Source organism: Oryctolagus cuniculus, chromosome 13, assembly GCF_051225735.1.
Source record: "Oryctolagus cuniculus isolate XC-2025 breed Fujian yellow rabbit chromosome 13, ASM5122573v1, whole genome shotgun sequence".
NCBI classification, from domain to species: domain Eukaryota; kingdom Metazoa; phylum Chordata; class Mammalia; order Lagomorpha; family Leporidae; genus Oryctolagus; species Oryctolagus cuniculus.
Window position 1 is genome coordinate 13,414,105 of NC_142879.1, and position 26,673 is coordinate 13,440,777.

General features: G+C 38.2%; 1 protein-coding gene across 3 annotated transcripts in view; it reads right to left on the reverse strand.

Moving 5' to 3' along the window:
- ZBTB41 (zinc finger and BTB domain containing 41) overlaps window positions 1–26,437 on the reverse strand; it is a 50,389-nt gene extending 23,952 nt beyond the window's left edge. For 2 of the 3 annotated variants that reach the window (XM_002717682.6, XM_089312030.1), the window contains exons 1-6: window positions 25,433–25,619; window positions 23,541–24,777; window positions 15,849–16,056; window positions 14,644–14,713; window positions 11,944–12,091; window positions 3,066–3,195 (exon numbers count right to left, since the gene is read on the reverse strand). In XM_002717682.6, coding sequence (XP_002717728.1) covers window positions 3,066–3,195; window positions 11,944–12,091; window positions 14,644–14,713; window positions 15,849–16,056; window positions 23,541–24,660 — 1,676 coding nt within the window. In that variant the 5' untranslated portion in view covers window positions 24,661–24,777; window positions 25,433–25,619. Of the gene's footprint in view, window positions 1–3,065; window positions 3,196–11,943; window positions 12,092–14,643; window positions 14,714–15,848; window positions 16,057–23,540; window positions 24,778–25,432; window positions 25,620–26,318 lie in introns of those variants that run through there. The other variant, XM_089312028.1, reaches the window with a different exon arrangement.
- Window positions 26,438–26,673: the final 236 nt, after the last annotated feature.

Here is a 26,673-nt window from a genome sequence, read left to right on the forward strand (position 1 = left end):
CTATATAGGCACCGGTTTGAGTCCCAGCTGCTGCACTTCCAGTCTAGCTCTCTGCTGTGGCCTGGGAAAGCAGTGGAAGATGGCCCAAGACTGGGTCCTTGCACCCACATGGGAGACCCAGAAGAAGCTCCTGGCTTTGGATTGCCGTAGCTCCAGCTGTTGCAGCCATCTGGGGAGTGAATCAGAGGATGAAAGATCTCTCTTTCTCTCTCTCTCTCTCTCAGTCTCTGCCTCTCTGCAACTCTGCCTTTCAAATAAATTAATTAATTAAAAAAAGACTACATTAAAGGGTAATTTGTTGACAACATGAAAATGGCTTTAGAGCCTGGCATGATGTAGTGGATAAAGCTGTCTACTGTGACACCGGCATCCAATATCAGCCATGGTTCAAATCCTGGCTGCTCCACTTCCTATTCAGCTCCCTGCTAATGCACCTGGGAAAGCAGTGGAGGATGGCCCGAGAGCTTGGGACCCTGCCACCTCTGTGGGAGATTCAGATGGAGTTCCAGGCTACTGGCCATTGTGGCAATTTGAGGAGTAAACCAACGGAAAAAGATTCATTTCTCTGTCTCTCTCTGTAACTCTGCCTTCCAAATAAATAAATCTTTTAGAAAACGGCTTTATTCTGTCCTCATACTTGATTGTGTTAATTTGAGAACAGAATTCTATTGTGGAGAATATTCTTTCAGAATTTCGAAGGTACTGCTGCATCTAGTGCTACTATTGAGAAGGTACACATAGGCCAGCGCTGTGGCGTAGTGGGTTGATGCCCTGGCCTGAAGCGCCAGCATCCCATGTGGGTGCCCATTCGAGACCCAGCTGCTCCACTTCCGATCTGCTATGGCCTGGGAAAGCAGTAGAAGACGGCCCAAGTCCTTGGATCCCTACACCCGCCTGGAGACCTGGAGGAAGCTCCTGGCTCCTGGCTTCGGATCTAGGCAGCTCCAGCCACTGCGGCCAATTGGGGAGTGAACCAGTGGATGGAAGACCTCTCTCTCTCTCTCTCTCTCTCTGCCTCTCCTCTCTCTGTGTAACTCTGACTTTCAAATAAATAAATAAATCTTTAAAAAAAAAATAAAAGAGAAGGTACACATAATTCTACTCAACGTATGTGACTTTTTCCCTCTCTAGAAACATGTTTGTTTGTCCCATGTACTGAAATGTACTGACATATCTTGGGACAGTTTCTTTTCATCTAATTTATCTAAGCATATGAATTGTCTTTTTTAAAAAATTATCTATTTTATTTGAAAGGCAGAGTTACAAAAAGAGAGACAGAGAGAGACACAGATCTTCCATCCGCTAGTTCACCTCTCAAATGGCTACAAAGGCTGGAGCTGGGCCAAACTAAAGCCAGAAGCCAGGAGCTTCTTCCAGGTCTCCCATGTGGGTGAAGGGGCCCAAGCATTTGGGCCCTTTTCCTCTGCTTTCCCAGGCCCATTAGCAGGGATCTAGATGGGAAGTAGAACAGCCCTGAATTGTAATGGTACCCATACGAGTTCCAACTTCACAGGCAGAGACTTAAATTGCTACACCACAGCTCCAGCCCTTGAACTGTCATTTCCAACTGGCAACTCATGTCCTTCAGTTCTGAAAATCTTGAATTATTTCAACAATTTTCCCCCTCCATTTTATCTGTATTTTCTTTCTCAAACACGTATTATTCAGATGCTGGTCTAATCCTTTAATGTTCTGATCTTTATTTTACATTTCTGCATATTTTTGCTCTGGTTTTGTCCTTCAACTAGGTCTATACTCTGGCCTTCATTCTTTCAGTATCTGAGAGCTCTTTTTTTTTTTTTAATTTGAGTGATTCTCTTGCTTAGTGGATTCTGTATCTTCCATTGGGAAAAATAGTAATTGTTTATTTCTTATTGTTTTCTTCTTCCTTTATATTCATTTTCCTTGAAGAGTGTGTGTATGTGTGTGTGTGTTGGAATCTATTTCGCCAAGTTTTTCCACTGTCCTGTAATCCTTGCCTCTCTGGCTCATGAGTTTAACAGTAACAGGTTAAAAGATGGACAGGAAGGTCAAAGAACACAAACGGTTCTTGGTGACTGCTTTACTGTAGGTGATCTGGGTGTGTCACTAGTTATGGAATATATATGACCTTAGACTGTTTTCAGGGAATAGTCTTCTAACCTGCTACCGGAAGAGTAAAATATAAAAGCCAAGATGTTGGCCAGGATAAGGCCTGGCTCACTGCTGTCAGCATTCACAATGCATTTGATCATGTAACAGCATGGCACATGCCAGTCCAACTTTCTGTTGGGAGAAGGAAAGGGCAGATATGCAGAAGCAATGGCATGTGTGATGGTAGGAGGGAATCCAATGAGGCGACCTCTGTAAGCTTTTACTCTAGAGCTCCTTGTTCTGCCTTTCCTTCACCCCAGTATCCAGAAGTATCTGATACTGCCAGTTCTCAGACCTTTTATGGATTCTGCAAGGTAAACCGAATTCTCATTTTTTCACCACTGCCACTTTCAATTGTATTTTGCAGATCTGATAAGTCAGTTAAAACTCATCGATATGCATTTTAGCTTCCAAACCTGTGTCATTCTTGTCACCTTTCTACTCACCTTGTCTTCACTGCCTTTAAAAAACAACACAACAAAAAGTTGAGGCAGGTGGTACAGTGGGTTAAGCCATGGGACACCCGAATCCCTTATCAGACTACCAGTTCAAGTCCCAGGTACTCTGCTTCTCATTCAGGTAACTGATAATGTGCCTGGGAAGCAGTGGAAGATGGTTCAAGTATGGAAGATCTCTCTGTCTCTATTTGCTGTCTTTCAAAAAGAGAATATCACTTTAAAGTCAAAAACCAATTCACTTATTTTTAGTGGGATTTCAGAAAGAAATAAAATGATATGTATGTTACCTACAAATACTTTCTCCATATTATTTTCTAGAATATTTAATATAAATCCTTTTTCCTTATATTTCAAACTGAAGCATAATTCAGGTATTTTGTATCTTGCATTAACTGAACCCTTATAACTTATATTTGCTAATTACCTCTACATAACACTATTGGGATTTTTCTGGGTAGGCAGATGATTCTTTACCTTTCTCTTACTGATTTTCCACAGATAAAGCAAGTCCATTTTCTTTTTCCACCATGAGTACATTCTATATGGCGTTTCAAATTTCCAGTGTCATTAAACTGGCGGCCACATATATCACATGGAAAAGGACCTTAAACAAAAAATAATGTTCAGTTAAAGTTTACACATTTACTAAATTAAATTTATAGGTATGTCATAATTTTATGCCTAATACTATTAGTTCATATATCAAAAGGCACTATAATTATTTGTTTATAGCTTCCTCTTCCCTTCCAGACTATTTATTCCTAGAAGGCAGATTATAATCATTTCTGTATCTCTAGAGGCAAATATAAGGCTTGGCATCTGATACACAAGATAAATGCTCAATAAGTTAATAAAGTAATGTGTTAATAAATTAATAATCATTTGCATACTTTGAAGAAAATAAAACTGCCAAAATGAGCTTATAACATTAATTTATTAACTTACTCAGCACTTACTATATGCCTGAGTTAATTTAAACAGCCAATTTCTAGTTTGAAATCATACTGGAACAAAGTAGAAATCACTACATATTAAATTTCTGAGAAAATGAGGTAATGAGAAACTTTGGAAAAATAAAGAGAGGACTTACTATTGAACTCATGGTTTGGCAATACATTTCTGTCCCTAATTACAACAAATTTTTAGTGACTCTGAGTAGATTGAAAATACTGAGCCATACTTCTGCTTAACCTTATAAAATTAAACCCAGATGTCTCATACTAATACCGACATGGGCAGTATTCTGAATTTCAACATGGTTTTACCAAAGAAGCAACTGAAGAGAAGACAGAGTTCAACTGAATAGCAAACTACAAGGAAGATGAATGATGTGTAAGGAAGAAGCACAGTACATGCAGTTCCAGGAATCTATTTGGAAGAACATGTCTCTGAATTTGGAAGAATAAACTGCATAAGGACTTCTAATAAAGAATTAATCATAACAGCACAATGAAAAGACAATGAGAAATGTGCATACTGGAATTCAGAAACATACCTATCCATAAGCAAAACTGCTTACTACAGTAGGTTTGGGGAAATTTCAACAGAGGATCTCTAAACGCATTTCATATTAAGTATCTTTAATATATTCTTATTTAAAATGTCAAAGATTTCAATTTCCATGGGATAGGAATCTTTTACCAATTTGTTAACTCACTCAACAAATATTTATTCTTAACGCCTATCTATCACTGTTTTAAGTACCATGAGAAATCCTTCTACCTTAACCCAATCAAAAAAGCCTCCAAGAAGTTGCAAAAAGGAGTATTTGCAGAATTGACGATAAACAGGTGAAGTCAGTAAGAATGCCAAGATGAGCATGTTAACAGGAAATGTGTGTAGGTGAAGAGTGAGATATTTACTAATAAAACTTTTTATAAACTAATAACTATATGTACAGCTGAGGACTCCAGAGGGGCTATAAAAGAAATGGAGCATTCTCTTTCACGTTGCTACTTATCAGAATTTTTCACAGAAATTAACAACTATTGTGCTTCCTTATATTGGCTATTCAGTTTTACATGCAGCAAAGGCTCTTTGAACCTTTATTTATGAAGCTAAGTTGGGAATTCACACTAAAGCCAATCTTCACGAAACTCTCCAGGTAGATTAGAATCATAACTTCTGACTTTTTAAAGCCAATCTATAACATTTACATTTATAAATACTGATATATAAAAGATCTCTTAAATGTACTACTTATATAACTTTCCTTCTGACTTAACAACATATAATCCTAATGTAGGTGGTACAAGTATGACTTTGAATGACCTAAATCAGTAGCCCTCAAACTGTGATATCTAAGTCAAGTGCACCAAAATCACCTGGGAATTTGTTGGAAATGAAAATTTGGGAGACATACCTCAAGCTTCCTGAATCACATATTCTAGGGATGGGACATGGCAATCTATTTTTGTTGTTGTTTTCTCTGATCTGTTTAAGAATCAGAGAGAGAGAGGAAGGGAGGGAGGGAGGGAGGGAGGGAGACAGGGAGACAGGGAGACAGGGAGAGAGGGAGAGAGGGAGAGAGAGAGAAAAAGAGAGAGTGTTCCCATCGGCTGGTTCACTCCCCAAATACATACAATGACAAGGCTGGGTCAAGGCCAAGGCTGGAGGCCAGGATCACAATCAAGGTATCTCTGACTTGGGTAATAAGAGCTCAACTACTTGAGCCTACTATTGCCTCTCCAGGTCACGAATTAAATCCATGTATTCAGATATGGGACGCAGGTATCTTAAGCTCTGGGGCAAATGTCCAGCCTAGCAATTTGTTTTTTAATAAGCTCTCCAAGTATTGTAATGGACACCAATTTTTGTGAATCATTTACAGAGATTCAAGGAAACAGATGCTTATGAACTGGAATGCAAAAGAAATGAAATACATAAATTCATATAAAAACAGGACATCATGGTTCTGGTGCTATGGCGCAGCAGGTTGACGCTGTCTGCAGTGCCGGCATCCCACAAGGGTGCCAGTTCAAGCCTCACCTCCCTGCTAACATGCCTGAGAAAGCAGAGGAAGATGGCCCAAGTTCCTGGGTCCCTATACCTACACAGGAGACTCAGAAGTTCCTGGCTTCCACCTGGCCCAGCCCCGGCAGTTGTGGCTTTTTGAGGAGAGAACCAGCAGATGGAAGATCTCGCTCTCCATAACTATGACTTTAATATAAACAAATCAATCTTTTTTAAAAAAATCACATCATTAAATATTGTTAAATATCATTACTAAAATATTGCTTTGAATATTATATATATATGTGTATGTTTGAGTACTATAAAATATTTATTGTAATATTCTATTTGATTCTATTTGGCCTAAAATGCAAAATCACCATTTTATTTCACAAATGGTATTTCTTAAAGGTATTAAAAATAATAATACTAAAAATGATGACATATTCAGAGAAGGGGAATGCAAATGATGTCTGGCTCCAGACCTGGTACTTTTACACAATCTCACATAATCCTCACAATCCTGTTCTACCCTACCATCAAGGAACCTGGAGCTCTGTGAGGCTGGTCCTTTATCACACAATAGGTATTTAATCAGATGTAGAAAACAAGCCTGTCTATGAAGTCTTCTACTTCCATTTCCACTTCATGCTTTTTCTTCTACTAATTGTCAATCCAACCTAATAAACATCAACTCATTAAAAATTATACAAATTACCTAATCATTTGTGAAATAGTCGAGTGGGTTCAGCATTATAATGTAATGATTTATTTACTTGTTTGATTACCCAATGCACTGTAATTATTTTGGCAGGAATGGTGTCCCTAGATTCTAACCCAGATGTTAGGTATCACAATGTTAGGTATTTTCAGTTAATATATACGACCCTGAACATCACATTCCTTGGGTATTTTCCTCAGGAAGCTTTAGTTAACTAAAGGTGAGCTAAGCTTTATCACCTGACATTCTGGACCACCATTCATACCACCTCTCCTTACTGAACACTGGAGCATGATAGAAAAATGAATAATCTTTTAATAAGTCATAAAAGTCTTCTAGTTCAACCACTTCTCAGGAATGTCCTCTTCAACAACATTAAGCTGATCAACAGTTCAGTATATGTGTACTTTCACTAATGGGAAAGTAAATACTGTGCAAGACAAGTTATTTTAATTTGTAAGTTCTAAAACTTAAAAAGGACATAGAAGGAAGTATGTTAATAAAAAAACATCATACTTTGCTATGATGTTTCCACAAGACAGGACACAAATATTATCTACAGTTTTCATTTCAAAAGGGAAAAAGCCAGGGCCGGCACTGTGGTGCAATGGGTTAACGTCCTGGCCTGAAGCGCCGGCATCCCATATGGGCACCAGTTTGAGACTCGGCTGATCCACTTCCAATCCAGCTCTCTGCTATGGCCTTGGAAAGCAGTAGAAGATGGCCCAATTCCTTGGGCCCTTGCACCCATGTGAGAGACCCGGAGGAGGCTCCTAGCTCCTGACTTCAGATCGGTGCAACTCCAGCTGTTGCGGCCAACTGGGGAGTGAACCAGCGAATGGAAGGAAGATCTCTCTCTCTCTCTCTCTCTCTCTCCCTCCCTCCCTCCCTCTCCTCTCTGTGTAACTCTGACTTTCAAATGAAAAAAAAAAAAAGGGAAAAAGCCCACAAATTCTCCAATAAAAACTATTTTTCCTGGAACTAAAGTCTAAAGAACTTCCTCACATGCAACATGCAGTCATCAACATGTGTCCAACAACAGTTTTGGTAAAATCTGTTATTATATGATGCTCCATAAAAGAACAGCTTAGGGTTAGTCCTGAAAGATAAGTAAGCTTCCAGCATTTATTAGCCTTTATACCAGAATTAAGAAAGATTTAGTATCCCCCTGTTGCACAATAGAGCCTTGGAAGTGTTTGAAAACAGCTACTTTATCTCCCTTTACCAAACAAAATATTTCAAGGTCCTTCAAACTTTTTCACATGACATAAATTTAAGACTCTATATGATTCATTCTTATATATTTTTCAGTATCAATATTAAATGGGGGGGCCGGCGCTGTGGCATAGGGAGTAAAGCCGCAGCCTGCAGTGCTGGCATCCCATATGGGCACCAGTTTGAGTCCCGGCTGCTCCACTTCCGATTCAGCTCTCTGCTGTCGCCTGGGAAAGCAGTCGAAGATGGCCCAAGTCCTTGGGCCCCTGCACCTGCATGGGAGATCCAGAAGAAGGTCCTGGCTCCTTGCTTTGGATTGGCATAGCTCCAGCTGTTGTAGCCAACTGGGGAGTGAACCAGCAGATGGAAGACCTCTCTCTCTCTGCCTCTCCTCTCTCTGTGTAACTCCAACTTTCAAATAAATAAATGAATCTTTAAACAAAAATATTAAATGAGGTATTCAGAAATAAATGTAATTTTCCAGATCAATTCAAAATCAGACTATTACCTTGTCTGATTCTGAAAGACATACCTGTATTAATATAGTCTGAAACTAAATTGGTTTTTGTTGGTATCACATTATTCATTCCTACTGGGCCTAAACAGCCTCTGCTTCTGTCCTGGGCAGGCAACCAGACAGTTAAGCTCCTGGTGGAAAGCCCCCTCCCATATCAGAATGCCTGGGCTGAGGCACTGGCTCTGCTCTCAATTCCAGCTTCCTGCCATTGTGCATCCTGGGAAACTGGAGGTGATGACATAAGTATTTTGGTACCTACCAACTATGTGAGAGAACCAAATGGAATTCCTAACTCTTAGCTTCAGCCTGGCTCAGTCCCAGCCTTTGCAAGTACCTGGAGAATAAACTAGTGGATGGGAGCTCTGTTTCTCTCTCCATCTTTCTGCTCTCAGTTAAATAAACACACTTAAAAATATAATTTAAAAAGCCCATGCTATTAAGCCCATCTGTACAATAAGGAATTTGGTTTTTCTACCATTTTATTGTTCCTCAAGACCCAATGAATAAAAATCGGATCATTCTGCTAGGTTTGCAACTTGTATTTATTCTTAATTAATTTTAATCTATTCTGTTTTGACTTACTGTATGCCACTTTTATTTTTTACATTTTGATTTTCTGGTATATTAAATACTAAATACCCCTGCTAGTTTTATGGCATCTATAAATTCCATAAACATGCAGTTTTTATTTTTACCAAAGTGGTTAATAAACACATTGCACAGGAAAGGGAGAAGGCTTCTACTTGAAATAACAATAATTCATTATTGAGATTAACTCTCATAAATTTGCCAGACTACAAGCCTCTAACATAGCTGCAGCAATAGGGAGAGAATTACTCAAACGAAATACTGAATTTCAAGTATACCAAGATTATTATATTTCCTGAAAAATGAAGTTTTTTTCCAAAACAAATATGCTCCATCAAAAACACTCTCAAGCCTACCCAAAAATCAACTGTGGGTAACTGACATACTTGTCATCAAATTAATAGAATGTTCATCTCTAGAATTTGCAGTATGTATTATATATAGTTCTTCTCCCAATCTATATGACTTAATCTGCCTAAGCCAAACACCTAAGTTCACCAAGTGTGGCTCAGTAACTCCTGCACATTAAATATTTAGGTAGAAATCTAACAAAAGAAGCACAGGCTCAATATAAAGAAAATGACGAAATTATTTAAAAAGCAAAGAACTAAATAAATGAGGAGATATTTCACGTTCATGGATAGAAAGAATCAATGTCATCAGGATGCTAGTTCTTCCCAAATTCATCTATAGGTTTAATGCAATCTAGAACAAATCCCCAGAAAATTATCTTCTGCTGATCCACATATTGATTTTAAAGTTTATATGAAAGGCAAAATATTCAGAAAACACAACACAATATTGAAAGAGAACAAAGTTGGAGAACTGATGCTATCTGACTTCAAGATTTACTATGAAGTTAGAGTAATCAGACAGAACAAACAGATCAATGGAATAGAATGAAAAGTCCAGAAATAAAGCTACAATAATTGTCAACTTATGTTTTTGAATATGTATTTTTCATTAATTTCCATGTATAATTGTACATATTAATGGAGTACAGTGTAGTAGTTCAATATTGATAAATGTGTAATGATCAACAAAATAAGCATACATATCACCTCAATTATTTATCATTTCTTTGTGCTGGGAATATTCAAAATTCTCATTACTAGCTATCTTGAAATATACAACTAATTGTTATCAAACATAGTTACCCTTTTCTCTAGAACATCAGAAATTATTCCTCCTATCCAACTATACCTCTGTAACTGTAAACCATCCTTTCTTCATGCCTCCCTTCCCCACATCCTCCAATGCTCTGGTGTCTACTATTCTACTCTCTACTTCTGTGCGATCAACTTTTTGGATTCTACTTATAGGTGAGAACGTGACGTATTGGTCTTCCTGTGCCTGACTTCTTTCACTTAACATAATGTCTTCCACTTCCATCCATGCTGCTGTTCACTACAGAATTCCATTCCTTTTTATGACTGAATCATATTCCATTGTACATACATGTACATACATCTCTGTATGTAAGTATGGATTCATATTCCATGACATGTATATGCATGTGTGTGAAGGAATGGATAGACATAGATATATGTGACTTTTTTTTTTTTTTTAAGATTTCTTTATTTATCTGAAAGTGAGAGTTGCAGAGAAGGAGAGGCAGAGAGAGAAAGAGAAAGATCTTCCATTTGCTGGTTCACTCCCCAAATGGCCACAAAAGCTGGGGCTGAGCCAGGCCGAAACCAGGAGCCAGGGGCACCTTCCAGGTCTCCTTATGGGTTCAGGGGCCCAAGGACTTGGACCATCCCCTGCTGCTTTCCTAGGCACATTAGCAGCAAGCTAGATCGGAAGTGGAGCAGCTAGCACTTGAACCAGTACCCATATGGTATGCTGGTACTGCAGGTGTGGCTTTACCCACTATGCCACAGTGCCAGCCCCAATATATTATCATTTTGACACACTGATTTCATTTCTTTTGGATACATCCAACAGAGGGACTGTTGGATCATAACAGCAAATGTTTTTCATAATGACTGCACTAATTTACATTCTTACTAACAGTATATAAAAGAGCTACCTTTTCTCAGCATCTCTGCCAGTTTTTGTTATTTTTCTGTCTTTTGGTTAACTGATCTTTGACAAAGTGAAGGCAACATAATGGAGCAAAGAAAGTCTTTCCGACAAATGGTGCTGGGACAACCGGGCAACCAAATGCAAAACAAACAAAAAGACAACTGAGCCTAAACCTAGACCTATATCCTTTGCAAAAATACACTCAAAATGGACCATGGACTTTAACGTAAAATGGAAAACTATAAAACTCTTAGAAGTTAATGCGAGCAAAAATCTAGATTTTTGTGTTTGTCAAGGAGGCAAACATATGAAAGAAATAGCTGACAAGACATATTAAAATTTAAAATTTGTTTTGAGAGACACTGTTAAGATAAAGATAAGTCAGAGATTAAGAGAATAGTTAGACATTTATTACAATGGCCAAAATTCACAGTTCAACAACACCAAATACTGACAAGGGCAAAAGAATGACAAGAATTGTCTTTCATTGCTGATGAGAATGCAAAATGGTACAGTCACAGTCACTTCGGTAGAGTGTTCAGTGGATTTATACAAACCAATTACCATCCGATTAAGCCTTCACAGTCCCAGTTACCTAAACAAAGGAAAACTAATGTGCACATAAAATCCTGCACACAAATGTTACAGCAATTTTAATCATAATTGCCAACACCTGGAAGCAAGCAAGATGTCCTTTAGGAGATGAATGGTTAAACACTAATCTATCCAGTCAATTAAATATTATTTAGCACCAAAAACAAATAATAGCATGACATGAAAAGACATGGAGGAACCTTAAGTGCATATTTCAAGTGAAAGAAGTCAATCTGAAAAATAATTAATGATTCCAATTATCTGAAATTCTGGAAAGGGCAAAACCAAGAGAGTAAAAAGATTATTTACTAACCACCAGAGGATGGAGTTAGGGGTGGAGGTGGGGAACGAACAAGGAAGCACAGTAAATTTTTAAGGCAGTGAAAAATACTCTGAATGATACTATAATGGTGGATACCCGTCATTACACATTTTTCCAAACTCAAAGAATGTACAATACCATGAGTGAATCCTAATGTAAACTAAGGACTTTGGGTGTTAATGATGTGTCAATATAGGCTGGTCATCTATAATAAATGTACCATTCTGCTGGAGGATGTTGGTAACACACTATGCATGTACAGAGCCAGAGAGCGTAGTACAGGATTTTTTGCTGTGAACCTAAAACTAATCTAAAAAATGAAATCTTTTAAAAGAAAAAGAGTAGTTCAACAGCAGCAGCATGATGTGATAATCAAAAATTCCCATGACTACTTAAGAAAAAGGAAGCTGCTTACCCAGATGGAACTTTTCTTGATGCTTCAACCGTGCAAAGCGTGATTTGAAATGTTCTTCACAATATGTACACTTAAAAGGTTTATCTTGAGAATGCAGGATCATATGTTCCTCCAAGTGTGGTCTTCGAGTAAAAGATTTCTTACAAATCTAAATGAAAATGCATATAAAATAAGAGAACCTGGATTAAGTATTAAAATAAAAAGCTCATTAGCAAAACAAAACAAAACAAAAAACCCAAAAATGTAAGTAAAAAGAATTACCAAACAGAAAATTTACCCAAAGTATACTGGAATTCTAATTGGGCAAGAAAATAAATCCTGGAGGAATTATATTAAGGAATTATTTTAAATTAATACTAAAGATAGCTGATTTTCAACTCATTACATTTCTTTTTTTTTTTTTTTTTGAAGACTGATTTTTCTATTTTAAAGGTGGAGTTACAGAAAGAGGGTGAGACAGAGACAATGAGATCTTCCATCTGATTCCCCAAATAGCCAAACAGCAGGGATGAGGCCTGGCTGAAGCCAGCAGCCTGGAATTCCATCTGGGTTTCCCACAAGGGTGTTAGGGACCCAAGCACCTGGGCCATATTTTGCTGCTTTTCCAGGTGCATTAGCAGGAAGCTGGATCAGAAGTGGAGCAGCCAGGACTCTACTCATATGGAATGCTAGCATCAAAGGTGATGGCTTAACCTGCTGCACCACAATGGCAGCCCCAACTCCTTACATTTCTAACAGGCCAACTTAATAATCTTTCTATCTTAATTCTAGTATCCATGTTTATATATATAGATATATATACATAATATATATATACACACATACATGCAACATATACATATATATACATAAGTATATTTAATTTTTTAAATTTCAAAGGTGAAACTAAGAGAGACAGAAAGAGATCCCCATTTGCAACAGCTGGGGCTGGGACAGGCTGAAGCCAAGAGTCAGAAATCCAATCCAGGTCTCACACACGCGTGGCAGGCACCCAAGTACTTGAGTCATTCACTACCTGCTGCCTTCCAGGATGCACACTGGCAAGACACCAGAATCGTAAGTTCCACATGGAATACAGGCATCCACATGGAATACAGGCATCCCAAGCAGCATCTCAAAACATCGTACAAAATGCCTGCTTCAAAATCTGCTTGAAATAATTTATGTATCAGTAATATAAAGTTTCATTATTGTTGCCATATATTTTCTTAGGAATATGAATAAGAAATCACAGAAAAACCATTACAAAATTTATCTCTTAAAGCAGTCAGAAGGAAGAAACAAATTTTAAAGAAATTTTACCTACATTTGATTTTACAACAAAGTGGAAGAGGCCACTATAACAACAACAATATAGCCTGTACTGTAAACCAGGAACAACACTACAGAATTCCTTGATTCTTTAACTTGGTTCTCACAATCATCCCATGAGGTAGACATCAGATTGTCATCATTTATAGCTGAGGATGGTGAAACTTAACAAGATGTTCCCTTATGTGGATTCAAATAATTAATAATCAACTTCAATTTCAAGAAGCTTAAATGAGAGAAGAGTGAAAATTTTGCTGTTTATATAAACTGAAACTTTGGAATAAAGGAAAGTGATAGTTGGTGCCCCTTTAAACAATATTCACTAAATATTGAAAAAAAATACTTTAAGTGTATGGTAGAATAAAGATGTCCACAAATTCTTTGCTATTCCCCCACTGAAAAATAGAAGTCTAATCCTCTCCCCTTATTCTGTTCTGCTTATGATTTTTCTGACCAATATGATGTTGCAGAAGGGATATTCTAGGACGTCTGGGCTAGGCCACAAAAAGCCTTCTAGTCTTTGCCTTTCTTGGCTCACTCACCCATGGAACCTATCTGCCATACTAGAAGGAAGCATAAGTAGCTTCAAAATGGAGAATTCAGGCTCTTGGTCAACAGTCCCTGCTGAGATCCTAGTCATCAGCTAATACCAATTTGCCAGCCACTGGGAAGTGGCCCCAAACCAGACCAGATCATTCACCAGCAGAGAACAGAGTGGCATCAAATTACACTAGGTAGAACAACAGAAATACCTAACAAAGCTTTGACTCAAATTCAGAGTTTTGACCCATCAAAAGGGTGAGACAGAAAAAAAAAAAAAAAGGCTGTTTAAAGCCACTAAATTCTGAGTTGCTTTGTCATAAAGCAATCAACAATCAGACATGGAGGGGAAATTCTAAAGTTTTACACTCTGATCAGCAAATTTAGTTTACCAACACAACTATAAATCCATGGTACATTTATTTCAACAAAAGAACTAAGATTTCCACTTCTCAGGCCCATCATCTAAAAACTACCCTATTTTAGGCTCAACTAACCAAAAAAATAAAAATCATGATAACATTGTATAAAAAGATGTGAATGGAATGGGAGAAGGAGCAGGAGATGGGAGGGGTGTGAGTGGGAGGGAACTTATGCTGGGGAAAAAGCCATTGTAATCCATAAAATGTACTTTGGAAATTATACTTACTAAATAAAAGTTAAAAAAAAAAAAACATTTGAGGAGTGAAGTAGAGTGGAAAAATCCCTCTCTGTCTGTCTTAATAAGTAAATGAAAATTTTAAAACAGTGATACGTCCTAAGTTTATCACTTTAGAACCTATACTTTACTTTCCCAAAAGGCAACATTACATTTACTTTGGTTTTCTACCACAAATTTAAAACTCTTACATCGCATTTCCAACTTTCACTCTTGGTCTTCTTGATGGAAATAAATTCTTGTGCATTTTCAGGATGAAATCTATCAAAGGGGAAAAAAAACCACATTGATCAGGAACAACTGTATTAGTTAACTTGGTATTCCATATGAATAGTTATTATAAGAATCAGATACTGGTTCTTTTCTTAAAATGACAGGCACACATGAGTTCCTTAAGACTACAGGTACCATTATCATTTAAAAAATTTATAATAATTATATCTAAGTTTATGAATAAGAAAGTTTAGTCATATTTTCAATGCATTTAGGAACCTAGTTATGTACAGATAATCTACAAAGTAATTCACTTGATTAGTTTTAGTCCAGATTTCTGTAAATTTAATTTTAGAATATGCAACATTGCACTAAATTTTCTTTCACAAATATTTGCATATATTAAAAAAGGCTGAATATAAGAAATAAATTTTCAAGATTTCTCAAACCATATATTTGACTAGATACATTTGCCAAAACCCAAGACAGAAAACAGGATAATCAAATGACAGAGGACTTCAAAAAGTCTGTGGAAATACGGAATTGAAAGGTAAGTTTATTTTGGTGCAAAAATTTCTGAAATTCATACATACTTTTCTCTTTTTTTTTATTTTTAATGAAATTTTTTTTTTGACAGGCAGAGTGGACAGTGAGAGAGAGAGACAGAGAGACAGAGAGAAAGGTCTTCCTTTGCCATTGGTTCACCCTCCAATGGCCGCCACGGCCGGCGAGCTGCAGCCGGTGCACCGCGCTGATCCAATGGCAGGAGCCAGGTGCTTCTCCTGGTCTCCCATGGGGTGCAGGGCCCAAGCACTTGGGCCATCCTCCACTGCACTCCCTGGCCACAGCAGAGAGCTGGCCTGGAAGAGGGGCAACTGGGACAGAATCCGGCGCCCCTACTTTTCTCTTAATACGCTTTTTCCATGAACCTTTTAAAAGCCCCTTACATCTTAAACATTTATATTATTGACTATTTTCTTGCTTCAATGTGGAAAAAAACTTTATCTCAATTGCATGAATAAAAAAATAAACTAACACTCAATGTTCTTTTCTTAATCTGTAGTCTCTGCAAAATGTTAACCAATGAAAGAGCTGGAGAGAAGCACTCTGCGTTTTTATCTTACTATATTATTTAAATTACAAAGTACAATACACTTTATTATGGAAGCAAGATAATACTTGCCTCTTAACATGCTTGGCTAAAGTCTTCTTGCTTGCATGAAGTTTATTACAATAAGGGCACTTGTGCTCCTTCTTATGAAAGTCTGTTTCACTACTGTGCTTCTTTCTGTGAACAGTTAGGTTAGACTTTGTTGAATAGCGCTGGTGACAAATATCACACTCAAAGGGCTTCTCACCTGTGTGAACACGAGTGTGGCTCTCATATTTGCCTACAGAAAGAGAGAAATTAAAATTAAATTCAGTGCACTTGCAATACGGTAAGTAAAATTTGAGAGAATAAAATCTCATGATTCAGCAAAGTTAATATACATACACAAACTAGAAAAAAGTTTATTTAAAGTTCTAAATCTGCTAAGTCTTAATGACTTACTGCTTTAAGCTTATTGCTCAAAACATACTTGTTTTAAAAAAACTAGGTCATTCAAGAAAAAAATTACTCGTGTTCATATAATTTAAAAATTATTTGGTTTGGAGAAATTTTCTGAAAACTGTTGGCAAATTCTATGCAGTTAAAACTTTTAAAGTATATATTTAAATTAAAATTAATCTTTAGCAAAAAAAAACTACTCATCATTTAAGACTTACTTTCATATTTTTTCCACTGTGTATATCCATGAATTGAAAGAATTTTTCAGATTTGATAATCCTTTTAAAAAATCATAAAAAATGTAAAATAATTTGCTTATATATTTTATAATATATTTTTCATTTCTTCTCATAGAAGGTAAGGTTATGGTAAGGGGACCAAAAATCTAGAATACTGTGTAAAACTTATACTTCACATTAATCCATTTATATAAGATTTTTCCAACTTATAAAAAATTAAGAAACAAGTAAATAAATTGTATTTGGTGACATGCTTATTAACAGTAATAACTGGGAAATAATATAAGCAGTACCCAAGAAAGCAAGAAAAGGTGAACAGGTATAATAGATAGATATTCAGAGTCATACTTGAGGTGAGATTTACATTATAGTATGAAAAGTCCTGTCCAAATGTTATAGGTATTTCCAAAAGAAAGAAAGAATTAATTTTAATATAAGTACTTCAAAGAGAAGTGTTATCATTTTAATAAAGGAAATCCTTTAAAAAAGGACATTTTGTCTTTTCATCTGCATTCTAATTTTGAATAAAAATCTTTACATCATTATTCAGAATACAAACTGCCACATTCCAGAAGTAGAATAGCTATCACATATAGCACATATCCTAGCACAGTATTCTCGATCCACACAATTTGGTTATGAATCCTGGGTTTTCAAATAGCAGGCTCTACGACCTTGGATAAGTAAACTATGCCTCAACTGGGATAATAGTATTTGCCTTATAGACCAGTTATAAGAATAAACAAATCCACAAACACAAAGCACTTTATAATAGTGCTAGACAAATAAGCTCTAGCAGAAATTGCAATGAATGACACTTTCAAATAAGAGTAAGAAAAAATGAAAAAAACACTATCCCGATGAAGATTAAAACTCTGCTTTGTCCTGCAAAACAAATGCATAAATAGTTTTTTCTTCAGGCTAAAACTAATGTAAAAGTATACCATTATAGAATACACTTAATGAAAAGCTAAATCTTGTATTTATCATGAAAATTAGAAAAAATCCAAAATATTCCAAGGTCACTGAGGGAAATGATAACCAAAATTACTTGTCTAACTGGGGCTGGCGCTGTTGCATAGTAGGCTAAGCCTTCGCCTGTGGTGCTGGCATCCCATGTGGGTGCTGGTTCATGTCCCAGTTGCTCCTCTTCAGATCCAGCTCTCTGCTTTGGCCAGCGAATGCAGTAGAAGATGGTCCAAGTACTTGGGCCCCTGCACCCACGTGGGAGACCTGGAAAAAGCTCCTGTCTCCTGGCTTTGGATAGGCCCAGCTCCAGCCATTGTGGTCATCAGGGAGTGAACTAGCAGATGGAAGACCCTTCTGCCTCTCCCTCTCTGTCTGTAACTCTAACTCTCAAATAAATACCTTTTTAAAAAAATTACTTCTCTACTTAATATGGACACACTAATTCACTAGTTATAACTATATATAACTGAATTTAATAAGTAGTATTGTATTACTCAAAAATCAATGACATTGCACTTATCTCATAAACTGAGGAAAGAAAACCAAGGATTTTTTGTTATTTTTTTTTTTTTTTAATGGGGTGAAGGGGAAGGATACCAATCATAAGCAGAGAAAAAAAAAGTATGAGATAGAATCTATTAGGTATTTAGGTATAGATCATACAAATAATGGTCTATGCAAATTTTTAAATGGATGTAGCCAGAACACTCAGGCATTATTTGTGAACTCTGTATCTGAGTTAGTAACACTTCATGGAGTTGTGAATAAATTATATGCAAAAAACTTAAAACATCTCAGCACATAATAAGCAGTAACAAATATTAGTCATTATTATTTTCATATGCATGACTAGTCACAGTACAAACACACAAGTAAATACAAATCTGAAGGAGTGGGCATTTGGTGCAGCAAATGCTGCTGTGGATACCACATCCCATATCATAGTGCCTGGGAATGAGTCTTGCCCCTGCTTCTAATCTAGTTTCTTGCTAGTGCACACTCTGTGAGGCGCAGTTGATGGCTCCAACTTTGGTACCTGCCACCCACATGGGTGATCTGGATTGTCAGATCTGGCTTTCATCTGGCCCTGCCCTAGTCATCACAGCCACTTGGGAAGTGAACCAGAGGACAGAAGATCTCTCTCTTTGTGTGTGTCTCCTTCTCTTGTTATAATTCTGCCTTTCAAATACACAAAAATAAATCTTAAAAAATATTAAGAAAAAGCAATTATTAATTGAAAAAGCAAAAATTAGATAAACCATTATAATAAATTCAGTAAGGAGACCAATGAAAATATGGAAACTTTAATAATTCATTATGCCATTAAGAATCTCTAAAGTGAAACAATTTTTACTAAGTTTTAAAGTCAAACTGTATGCACACGGGAATTATAGGCTCTGTTACATCCATGGATTAGAATTTCTGAATAATTATAGAACAGACAATTTCAAAGGGAATGCTGGACTCAGAAAGGCCAGGCAGAGATTTAGGGACTAGCAAGAACAAAGAACAAAAAGTTTTAAGCCCTTAAATCAATTGGTAGGGTTTATGTCTGTGTGTAACTACTAATCAGTAGAAAGAGTAAACATCTGTATCTACTTCTCCATTTTTATGGCATGGAGAATTCAATAATTATGCATAAATCAAAATGTTCACTTCAACCTATCAAAGTCTCAATCATATTCTGATTGTCAACAGAAAACACAAAGTACTAAGACATTCCATCCAGAGCATTTTTCTGAACTGAATCCTAATACAAACTGTGTCTCAAACTAAAGATATTTTCATAGTAACAAATTTGACACTGTGGGACCCACATCATGGTACCGCCTTTGACACTGGTATTCCCTATCAGAGGGCAGTTCCAGTCCCGCTCTGCCTTTTTTTTTTTTTTTTTTTTTTTTTTTGACAGGCAGAGTTAGACAGCGAGAGAGAGAGACAGAAAGGTCTTCCTTTCATTGGTTCACCCCCCAAATGGCCCGAAGCCAGGAGCCAGGTGGCCCCTCCTGGTCTCCCACGCGGGTGCAGGGCCCAATCACCTGCGCCATCCTCCACTGCCTTCCTGGGCCACAGCAGAGAGCTGGACCAGAAGAAGAGCAACCAGGACAGAACCAGTGCCCTAACCAGGATCAGAACCCGGGGTGCTGGCGCTGCAGGCAGAGGATTAGCCTAGTGAGCCGCGGCGCCAACCCCGGCTCTGCTTCTGATCCAGCTCAATGCTAACATGCCTGGGAAGGCAGCAGATGGCATCTTGGGTACTTAGGTCCCTTCCTGACTCCTGGCTTCAGCCTGGCCCAGATCTGGCTGATGTGGCCATTTGGGGAGTAAACCGACAGGTGGAAGATCTCTCTTTTTTTCTCTCCCCCTCTGTCTTTTAGCCTTTTAAGTAAATAAACAAATTATTTTAAAAAAATGAACTCTTGCTTCAGAACTTATTCACTTATACAGATCATACAAATTATCACTATTCACCTTTGTAGGAAGTTTCTAAAAAGAGAAACATCAGCACCAAGTAATTTCATTATAAATCTGATATTGCTAAATCTTAAATTCTATTAGAATCTATTCATACAACACACCCAAAAGAACACATAACTAAAATATTTGGCCTTAAGAACTGTTGTAGTGTTTACTAAAAACTAGGCTGAATCCATCAGAATGGAGTAAGGAGTCACATTTTTAAAAACGTACAAAACATTTTCTATCTCTAGAAGACAGTATGAATTTAATTGAAGGAAAGATTTTAGTTCATTGTAGGATCAATGGAAAAAATAAGTTATCCACATTTTCTCTCACCACATCTGTCATCTCACTATTTTGCCTTTCTACCCACTAGGTTTCTGGTATAAGGGGAAAGGTCAAGGGACTCTTATTTACATGAGAATTGTCTGAGAAAAGGACAGCTGGTAGCCTAAGAAAAAATATAACTGGATCAAGAATCTCACTCAAAGCAATTATCAAATACATGAGAAAGATTAAAGATCCAAAGGAATGAAATCAAATTAGTAGATTATACAGGGCTCAAGTTATTATTCACCCATTTATTACTATTCACCTCTCCTAAGGCCACTCCTAGGCAGCCAAGTTAAACTTGTTTCTTGTGGGCCCAATGTAAAGTCAGATACCAACCTTTCAACTTAGTTCAAGTAAACAAGCACTTGCTGAAAACATCTCTGAAATAACCTTAAAATGGTTACTATCCAATAGTATGATGCATAAACTTTAAGCTCACAATCTTAACACAGATAACCACCACCAAAAATCTGGGTAAATGCCTTTAAGTCCTATAAAAAGAATGTGTGTGGTATAAGGAGAGGTAGTTACCAAACATTTAGAATTTTTCTTCTATATATTCTTTTCATTCTACCCATCACCAGTTCGTGTAGTCACCATCCAGTGTAGCTCTGCTCTACCTTAATCCCACATACCATCCCCTACATCACACATCTTCCTACCTCAGGCCATATTGTCCTTCTAGTTGTTTGCTACATGTTCACTCTTGTCTCCCTGGCTCTTTTCTTACTTTCTTTTTCCGATTTTCTTCTTGGCATTGAAGCCGGCATGATTTTTCTAAAACTCATGGAGGCTATCATTTCCTTTCCACAGCTTCTATCACTAACTGTGTAAAATCGCAACTATTCTGTTTAACATATAAAACATTAAAAAAAAAAAAATCCGACTCCCTCTTACCTGCCAATCTTCACCTGGTCATTTTCATTATGCCTCCTTGCCCGCCATGAAATTTCCGGAATATAACATATCTCAACGCTTTTTCACACGTTCACTCTTCTGCCTTATAAATTCCCCTCTATGCTTTCAATCTCAGCTCAAGTACTACCTGCCCTACAAAGGCTCTGAATCGTTAGTCCTCTGTATAGTTCTTGAAAAATTTTCTTCAGTGTACTAAAATTGTGCTTTGGCATGTACTCATTCAACAAATTCTAAAATTCTTGAGGCAAAATAATGTTAGATTAATAAATAAGAGCAGTTACCACACCTCAAACACCTAAATTTCATGTAATATTTTTAGTGACACACTAGAACTATCCCCCCAAAAAAAAACTCAGGCAGTCTGACATCAACATAGCTCATGCTTTTTAAGCCGTGTAAGACATAGATGGACAGACAGATAGATATGCTAATGTAATGGACATGAGAAGGTACTAAAGAAAACTAAGCAAAAGTGACAAAGCAAGGGAGTGATATGGGGTAAGGGAGGTGGGAATAAAAATACTCTTTGTAAATAGGCTTGGTATGGTAGACTGGAAACAAACCTATTATGTTACCTATTGGTTCTCTCAATTATCTACAATGAGCTTGGCAAGAAGGTTGTTCAATGCCTTTCTTCCAGTGATCAGCAATTAATCTTGAGCTGTGTTTCCACAAACTGTGTGTTTCTGAGACATTAAGTGTCCCGTGGTAAAATGATTTGAGGAAATGCTAGGTGAAGCAAAATTTCGAATTCTTTATTAGTGAACTTGGCAGAATGAGAATTATATTGTTTTCCCAATGTCACTTGAAAACAGAACCCCTCTCTCATAAAGCATCTCACATTCCTCAGGTTCAGTGAGACAGTTTGAGATCTATGTGCTGAACCTACGCAATGTCATTTGTGAACTGACCCCTGCTCACTCATCTCTAAATCAAATTAGGTCAATTAAGAGAATACAGGAAGTATGTGCTGGGTACAAATTTTAAGAAGTTGAATCTACTAGAAAGATGAAATGTTCTCAGGTACCTCAATCCAAAAAAGCTTTTGATTCCTTTCCACTATAAATACCCTCCTTGTGTCTGTTTATAATGCTAGAACAGCATTTACAGAGCCTGACTTATGAGGGTACTTCAAAAAGTTCATGGAAAAATAGAAGTAAAAGATGTTTATTTTGATGCAAAAAATGTTTGAGAGCCATGTGTAGTTTTTCAGATGAATTTTCCATGAACTTGCTGAATACCCCAAATACATATGCTCTTCCAAGTGACTAAGTTACTCAAAAAGTTATTTCATTCATTTTGTATAGAGCTTCAAAACAAAAATATTAATAATTATTGGACTTTTAAAAGTATTTTGAATCAGAAAAAAAATATTCAAAAAGCATTATAAAAAACAAAAGTTACCACTATGTCATAAGTGTGCACTTAGCATATTTTGGTAACAAACAATTACTAATATATTATAAAATGAATTTCCACCTATAATAAGTAACTCAATACTGCAAGACACAAGGATATATGGTAAAGTGTGTAAGTAATTTTACAAAGTCAGATTGCACTACTATGTTCTTTTCATCACCGTATGTGGTAGAATACATTTCACAATTTTTAACTTCAATTTACATGGATATAGCCTAATTACTGCAGCTAAGTCCACCTTAAAATGGTTCATAGAAAATACTTCTAAACGCTACTAGGAAATACTAGACAACTTGAAATTAAATAAACACTAACACAAAACTTCAGGTTACAGACTACATTACTATATACTTTCAACTAATAGGGTAAAATCAATTTATTCATGATTTTTAATAATTAGTACTAGCAATTAGGTCACTTCCTAAAGACTCTACTTAAAGAATTAGATTACACTCAGTACAACTTAATTCTTCACTATCTATCAGTCTAATCTAAAACAGCCCAATTATAACTGTGGCAAATACTGGAAAATTAATGGCACAAGTATTTATAACTCATATATTACCCTTAACAAGGGGAACAGCATACAAATAAACTAAATATAATATGATTTAATTCAATCTTTTATGACTCAAAAACATAGCACTTATCTCACAAATTTAATTGGCACATAAACCAAAGCTCTGTATGATAATAACTGATACTCTGGATTCTCTCATACCAAAGACATGAACTAATGATCTTTCATCTACTGTTGGGACATAAGAAAGATAAAAATAAGAGGCCAATATAAATATTTAAAATGAATTACTAAATCACAGCAAATTTAAAATAACAGGATATACTATGTAACGAAAACCAAAGCATTCTCCTTACTTAATCAGTCTTTTCAAAAGTTACTTTCAGAGTTTAGCTTTTAATTATCACCTTTAAAATATCCATGAAATGTAAAATTAATGGTGGAAAACAAGCTCTGTTCCTTTCTTACCTATTCGGTCAAATGTTTTATCACATTTAGGACACTGCAGTATTTTTTTGTTACTGTTCTGAATGACTACTGGAGTCAAGCCCTCGTGAATATTTCCCACAGAATCACCAGCCTCAGGTTCCTCTTCTGCATCCTGATGCTCTTTTTCACTCTGGTCTTCAATGTCAGAGTATTCATCTGACATCTCCTCCTCTAGCTCATCTTCCTCAGCGTTATATTCACTTCCAGGGTCCTCAGAATCATTTTGCTCTGACTTCTCCTTATCAAAAGTTTCTTGATTCAAATTGTCTGACCCATCACCACTTTCTTGTTCATCATCACTGGTGTCATCAAACTTAACTGGACACTTTCGATTCCTTTTTGATCTTCTTGTGGAAAAACTTCTCTCCAGCATTTTTAACCCATGTTTTTTTCCTAATAACAGAGACCTATGTGTTTTAGCCAAATGATTCTCTAAAGACTTTTTATAACAAAAATGTCTACTACAGAATTTGCACTGATGATTATTTGATAGTCGTCCAGTTAATTCATTGAGTGTTTCTTCTGATGACTTCTCAGTTAGCTCTGACTGAAAAGCAGCAACATTTTCGTTATTCAGCAGCTTTACTGCATCTATAATGTCCAGAAATTTTGCAGCCTCTAAAACAAGAGGTATTTCATATTTGTACACAAAAAATTCTGATGTGTAAAGAAATTCAAGCAAATGCTGAAAAACCGAATGTGTTACGTGATCCAGGGTGACAACATCAGTGCTTGGATTTTTGCTTAAACAGGCGTGAAAATAGCTACTGCCGACAGCAACGACTACTTTATGTGCACTAAATTCTTTTCCTTCCACTATGATGAGCAAATCACAGAAAGATGGTTGCTTCTGCCTATCATCATTTAAATACTTCAGCAAATTCTTATTATACTGCAAAGAACTCAAAAGCTTTCTCTGATCTGGAGAGGGAGGGAACTCCTGGTAGCAGTGAAGAGCCTCAGGGGTTGGTCTTTCTGCGGAATGTGTGTAGCTCACTGGGTCGCACTCCACTGCCACATTGCCTTCTGCAGAATCTTTATGATAGCCTAGATGGATCTTCTCGTCAAGATCTGAAGTAACCTTTCTCCTTTTCTTCATTGCAGTACAGCAATTCCAGAACAAGAAATTTCATAAGTGTCTTATGAGATTTATAAATGAAAACTAGATTGTCTTGGGTAACAGCTTCTGGAGGGGCGTGCCCAAGGGTTTCATGGTCTGCAAAAAAAAAAAAAAAAGAAAAAAAGTCAAAGAGCCAGGTAAAAGAACCGCGGCAAAGCAACCCAGGCCGGTCCACGGCGCTGGCCAGCCGAGCCTCTCGAAACGATACCTACATTATGATAAAAATCACAGCCGACACTCATTCGTGGCTGATTTTGGGGCGGAGAACAAGGAGGGCCGGGTCAGAAAAGACGGCCAACAAAAGAATAATTTTAAAGACAGCCCGAGCGCACCTTCCAGGCCTGATTTATGAAGAGAGTTGGCAAAATCGGGCAGATGAGGGAGCTCCTCCCAAGACCCTCGATGGTGCAGGCTGAGGGGGGCTGCAGTCGTAGTTTGGGGGCTCCGGGATGGTGACAATAAGGCCGTGGCGGTCGAGAAAACGAGTCTCCCCAAGAACGGGGCTTTTCCCAGGCGGGCTTGGCACAGCTCCTCAGGGAGAGGGAGCGGAGCTCAGCCAAAACCGCCCGGCGGGGAGACGGCCCCAGGAGGGGCGCGGAGCGAGAGAGAAGCGGGGTCACCCGCAGAAACGACCCAAGGCAGTGCCAGAGCCTGCCCAGGCCCTGGCCGGGCGGAGGACGCACTCGCCGCCGACGAACCCGCTACCCTTCCCACCCCGTCTCCCCGGGCGCACGCCCCGCAAGTCCATTACCGGGAACACACGGCTCCCCCGCTGGCCGCTGGCCGCCGAGCTCCACTCCCAGCGCGCTCGCTCGAGCGCCTACCCACTTCCGGGTTCAGCCCCCCACCTCACCCCCTCCCCTCCCCGCGCCCCGCCGCCGGCACTGCCACCGAACACGTCAACGGCGCGCGCAGCCTCCCAGCCGCCCGGAGAGAGGCGCGCGGCCCTGCGCCTGGCGGTGCGCATGCGCGCGCACCCGTCCTGGCGCACGCGCCGTCAGTCTTCCTTGCTGCCCTGGAGACCGTGTCCGCGGCCGCAATCCGTTACTCCGGGTTTTCGCGGTGCCTTGGTGGCCTACTGGGGCCGCGCGGGGGAATGCACGCTTCGAGGAGGGGGAGCGTCAAAGAGGGGAGGTCTGGGGGGCAGCTTGGGAGACACTGAGCGGGGCGCTGCGGCGCTGAAGGCTCTGGTGTTCACGGGCGTGGAGTTTGTAGGCAAATGGCAACCGCCGGAGGCCGTCCCGGCTGAGGCGCTGCTGATGTTGACGTCGTTTTCTGTTATTTAATCCCTTTTTCAAACAGGTTGAAGCGCGGTTGTTCCTCAGATGGTTTTTCTTTTTCTTTTTTTTTTTTTTTTAATTTTTATTATTTTTACTGAACGCAGAAAACGTACATAGCAGTAGGACAGAAGAGGACGCCAAAGCAAAACGGACAGAAACACCCGCGCGGACGACGCCAGGAGCCGGTGTCTGAGATGGGCGTTTCTCACAGCCCCGGGCGGCCGTGATGGTGGCGGTCTCAGGACCACACCGTGAAGAGGAAAGTCGACTTTACAGACCTAAGATATACGGCCAAATAGGGCCGCTGGCCGAATTGGAGAAACCACCCACCGTTTCCCCTGCCCACCCGTCACTTACCAACGGAGCTGGAAATGTGGAAGGGCCACCGTCTGCGAGGGAGAACTAGGGGGCGACAGTCTCCTGCAGAGGGAGCGAGAATTGAGTGAAACTTGCTTGCCTCAGATTTTCCTGGGAGTTAAAAGCTGTAGGAATTCTCATGACAATTCTTAGCAAAACAAAAACAAACAAACAAACAAAACAACAACATAGATTGGGAAAAGGATTCCTATCACCTGTGTGACTCATCAAGCTAAAACTGGCCACACTGAGAAGAGTAAATGTGTAAATGTTCAAAGAACATATCAAGTATTTTGATAAACAAAGCCTGCACATACTGGGATTATCAAAGGTGGAAAATAATGCTATATTTAAA